Source organism: Dioscorea cayenensis, unplaced genomic scaffold (genome assembly GCF_009730915.1).
Source record: "Dioscorea cayenensis subsp. rotundata cultivar TDr96_F1 unplaced genomic scaffold, TDr96_F1_v2_PseudoChromosome.rev07_lg8_w22 25.fasta BLBR01001796.1, whole genome shotgun sequence".
Lineage (NCBI taxonomy): Eukaryota > Viridiplantae > Streptophyta > Magnoliopsida > Dioscoreales > Dioscoreaceae > Dioscorea > Dioscorea cayenensis.
In genome coordinates, this window is record NW_024088187.1 from 67,730 (window position 1) to 72,119 (window position 4,390).

Sequence of the window (4,390 nt, forward strand, 5' to 3'; positions counted from 1 at the left end):
GTTTGGATTTACATATTAATAATATGATGTGCAAAGCTCATGGGGCAAAATCATCAAGCCTATAATGGACATATTTATAATTAGCCATATAAAGATTTCTTATAAATGGGGTGTGATCCTTGACTGAACACGTAACGATTTGAGATTCAGAATTATGGTTTTCTGAATTAGGGTTCCATATCTTCTCTCTGCATGTGATCAATTAGAAGAATCACAACGCCCAATCATCATCATCATTATCAATGGATTCAAGTGCAAATACACTTTTATAATTTATTATTTGTTCCAAAATAATTTTCAATCAAAAAGATCATGGCTGTTCATAGGGATTATTCTCATTGTGAAATCCATAAAGTTCTATGGAATCAAGTTCTATCAATTTAAAGATGCAAAACAAAAACACACATTTGATGGTCATAAGTATCAAGTACTAATCCCATTTATTTAAGTAAATAAACACTCCCTTAATCATCATCATCATCATCATTAATCACATCCTCCTTGTCCAAACCCAATGACTTGATTTGGCACATCATAAACCACACTGAACTTACGCTGTTGAGTATTCCCAATTATACCCACATCACTAGCGTCTTTATTTCCGGCGAAGCCTAAGCAAGCTTGAGACGGACCATTCACAAGGAAGAGTATTTGGGAAGCATCCAAATCCAAGGCCATGCCGTCTTCGAACTCCAACGACACCGTCGGTATCTCCACTGTGTCATAGCTTGATAAGTCATAACATGTATCAAGTAAATTCGTTGCCTGTGCCTCTGAATAATTTGACATCTTTTGCCGGAATGCATCCCGGAGAGAAGAGTATGCCTCTGGTGGCAGCCGGCTTATGACCGTGCCGGAGTCTATGATAGTTCCGACGTTAGAAAACACAGTTGGAGGAATATCAAGCTGTGTTCCATCCACACTTATTCCCTGGAGACCAAGGAAGTAGAAGCTGGGCATTGATGAATTAGTGAGCATTTGAGTGCTATTCAGATTGGTTGGAGCTTCGCCACCGAAGGTGAGGTAACCAGTTGAGGAGGAGGTGGAAGGGAGGCAGTACGAGAAAAAACTGTTGTATTTGGTATTGGACTGAGAGATTAAAGATGCCGGGCCTCGACCGAGGCCGAGGAGACCAACGACTTTGCCAAAACCATCACTGTTGTTCACTCCACAACCAAAGAAGAAGCTAGTGAGGGTATCGGTGGGAGAGAGTGTGAGAGTGTCTTCAGAGTAGAAGCCATTGGTATAAGACTTGTCGCCGTATGTGACAGTGTAGACACAAGTGTTGTTGGAGCAATCAGGCGAGTTGAGCTGGGAGCAAGCAGGGTCGGAGCATGACACAGAGGAGAAGGTTGTGGACTGAGCTGGGGCGAAGAGGGGCTCTTGTTGGGAGTAACAAGAGGTTAAGCAAGGTTGGCATTGGATCCAAGTGACATCGCTGCCGGTGTCGAAGATGACAGTGAGTTCTTGCTCGGGCGTGCCAAAATTGATGGTGATTATATAGTTTCCAGTTGAGAATGAGTTTCCAGTGTAAGCAGGGATTTTGGAGGTGGTGCTGGTGCTGGTGCTGGTGATGGTGCTGTGGCGGCGGTGCTGGTTGATGAAATTTACACGGGATTGGTCTTGTGTGAGAATTTGATTGTGAGTTAACTTGTTTGAGTGGTTGAAGGGTGAGCAAGGGCCGTGTTGGTGGATGAGCTTTAGCCGTGTGCCAGCACCATTGATTGCTGTGGCTATGCAGTAGTCCATAATTTCAGTTGGTTTTGAAATGACCCCAAATTTTATGTGTGTATTTTTTTATTTTTGTGAATTGCATCAACAATGAATATAGCGTATGTCAATATTATGATTTTCTTGTGTTGCGTATTAACTGTTCATATGTTTTATTATCAGTTCGGTTAGAGTCATTAAATGAATAAGTAAAATCTATTAAACTCATTAGGTTACACTGAGCCAGGTTAGCAACCCCCTTAATTTGTGGTTAACCTGTTAGATATATTACCTCATATAAAGCCACTAGTAAATCAGTGGTCTATTAATTGATAGTTACTTTGTTAGATTTATTACTTGTTATAGAACCAGTAGCAGACTATGAGTCCACTAGTAGACTGGTGATCTTAGTTTATAGTTAATTTGTTAGACCCATATTAGCTTATATAGAGTTACTAGCCGGTCATTTTAACAACCGAAGGAGAAATAAAAGAAATAAATATTTTAAAAAAATAAACAGAGGAGTAGGATGAAATAAAAAGGAATAGAACATTAGTGGAATAACAGCACTTTTAATATTACGTAATTAAAAATTAATTTAATGTTGCAAGCTAAAGAAATTATAAGTAAAAGTAAAGACCTGATAATTATAGTAAAAGTCAAAAAGATCTTCGGTCAATAAACAAAGACTAATGGATCTCTAAATTATTTTTTTTCTAAACAACCAGCTTTATTAGTTTTTGTCCCTGAAATATAAAAAATATAACTTTGTTTACAATAATATATATACTTATACCTCTTCTTTCACAGCACTGCTGCTGTCATGTTGAATAGAAGATCTATGAAAAAAAATAGATTTAATGATTCATGGGATTAAAACACAAACGAATTTATATTGTTTACTAGTTAAAATAAATATTTTAATAACTTAAAGACAAAAAAAATAAAATAAAAAACAATAACCAATATCTGAGAACCTAGTTATGACATTAACCCTCAGTGGCGGAACCGGAACTTACAAGTAGGGAGGCTGAAGTGAAAGTGTAAAAAAATTATCAAATAAAATAATTATCTATAGTAAAAATAGTTCGATAATATAACTATAATTTGAATATATATAGAGTGAAAAAAAGAACATTAACTATAATTTGAACTACTATTGTTGTCATGATGTATCTGACTAAAAAAATAACTATGTTCAATTAGACAACTAAACAATCATTTATTCACTTTAACATTTATATTATTATATTATAACAATTAATTTATATTTGCCATGTCACATTATCAACTTAAATTTTTTTGAAAATTATTAAATTGTTTTTATAAATGTTATTAATATTATTCAGAAACTTTTATTGAAAATTTGAAATTTGAATGCCACATTATCAACTTTATTATTTTCCTTAAATTTTTATAAAATTTAAAATTTTAGCAACTTTTTGAAAACAAGAAAACTTGTTAATTAGTAAAAGTATCAAAAACTTAACACTGCAACCCATTATCAACTTTTTTTTTAATTATTAAATTATTTTATAAATTTTATTAACATTATTAATAAATTTTTATTGAAAATTTTGAATTTCAATGCCACATTATCAATTTAATTTTTTCCTTAATTTTTTTTTAAATTTAAAATTTAAGCAACTTGTTGAAAATTAGTAAAAGTATAAACAACTTAATATTGCAACCCATTATCAACTTAATTTTTTAATTATTAATTTATTTTTATAAATTGTATTAATATTATTCGTAAATTTTTATTGAAAATTTGAAATTTCAATAAACTTGATTTTAATTAGTAAAAATATCAAAAACCGAAGATTGCAACCCATGGGATTTGAACCAGGGTGGCTCTAATCATCAAATTCTCACCAACCACTGAAGCACATGGACATTACATGATGATTGAATACAAACAAAATCTTATCTAACATTAATATATATATATATATATAACCAAAACTTCATGGGTGCCGGCAAGTAACCTCACCGGAGTCGAGGGAGGGCTGAAGCCCCCCGCTCGTTCCCCATTGGTTCCGCCCTTGTTAACCCTAATTAGAAATGAATTTCAAAATGCATGGATTATGTATGATTTATATTGGGTTTAATAGCTCGAATACAAGAATGAAAAACCAACTTAAATGGTATTTAATTTTATTTTATATCTTGAAATATATGAATGAATAACAATGGGTGATTATTAATGATACGTAAGATTCATAAATAAAACAGATAAATTAACTTAATAAACCTTTGGCCAAGGAGCACACTGTTTGTGGTAACAGTGAGCTAATGTCGATGATATTTTGCCCACTTTGAGTGACGTCTTCGGCGACAAATGAACTGTGAATCAAAACAGAACAACATAATAACATGAGCGCAAAAATCATAAAAAAACATGAGAGAAGGTATGAGAAGCCATAACCAAAGATGAGAAGACTAGTGTCATTAAATGACTAGTTTAAATAGAATATGAAACAATATATGGAAGTAAGGTTTACTTTTTGAAAATATCACATCCTTGTCATACCTTCCACGAGTACCTATTCCCTCCACCCAAATGACCCCTTAGTTTTTAGAAAGCCATTTGACGATTTCTATATGGTGAAAGTTTTTTTATATTGGTTAGACTTTTTAATACTAATGACTTGAAGAGCAAGCATCAATCAATAACACT

General features: G+C 33.2%; 1 protein-coding gene across 1 annotated transcript; it reads right to left on the bottom strand.

Moving 5' to 3' along the window:
• Positions 1 to 322: 322 nt before the first annotated feature.
• Positions 323 to 4,088, bottom strand: LOC120257010 (aspartyl protease family protein At5g10770-like). The gene is made up of 2 exons (XM_039264644.1): positions 3,965 to 4,088; positions 323 to 1,733 (listed from the first exon to the last, which is right to left on the bottom strand). The coding sequence occupies exons 1-2, from the start codon at positions 4,086 to 4,088 to the stop codon at positions 487 to 489; spliced, it is 1,371 nt and encodes a 456-aa protein (XP_039120578.1). The 3' UTR covers positions 323 to 486.
• Positions 4,089 to 4,390: the final 302 nt, after the last annotated feature.

Bases quoted from the DNA above. Each gene is read 5' to 3' on its own strand.
- LOC120257010 (XM_039264644.1), bottom strand. From the start codon at position 4,088: ATGTTATTATGTTGTTCTGTTTTGATTCACAGTTCATTTGTCGCCGAA. The intron at 1,734-3,964 runs GTTTATTAAGTT...ACTACTGCATAG, and splicing joins AGTGTGCTCCTTGGCCAAAG to CCACAGCAATCAATGGTGCT.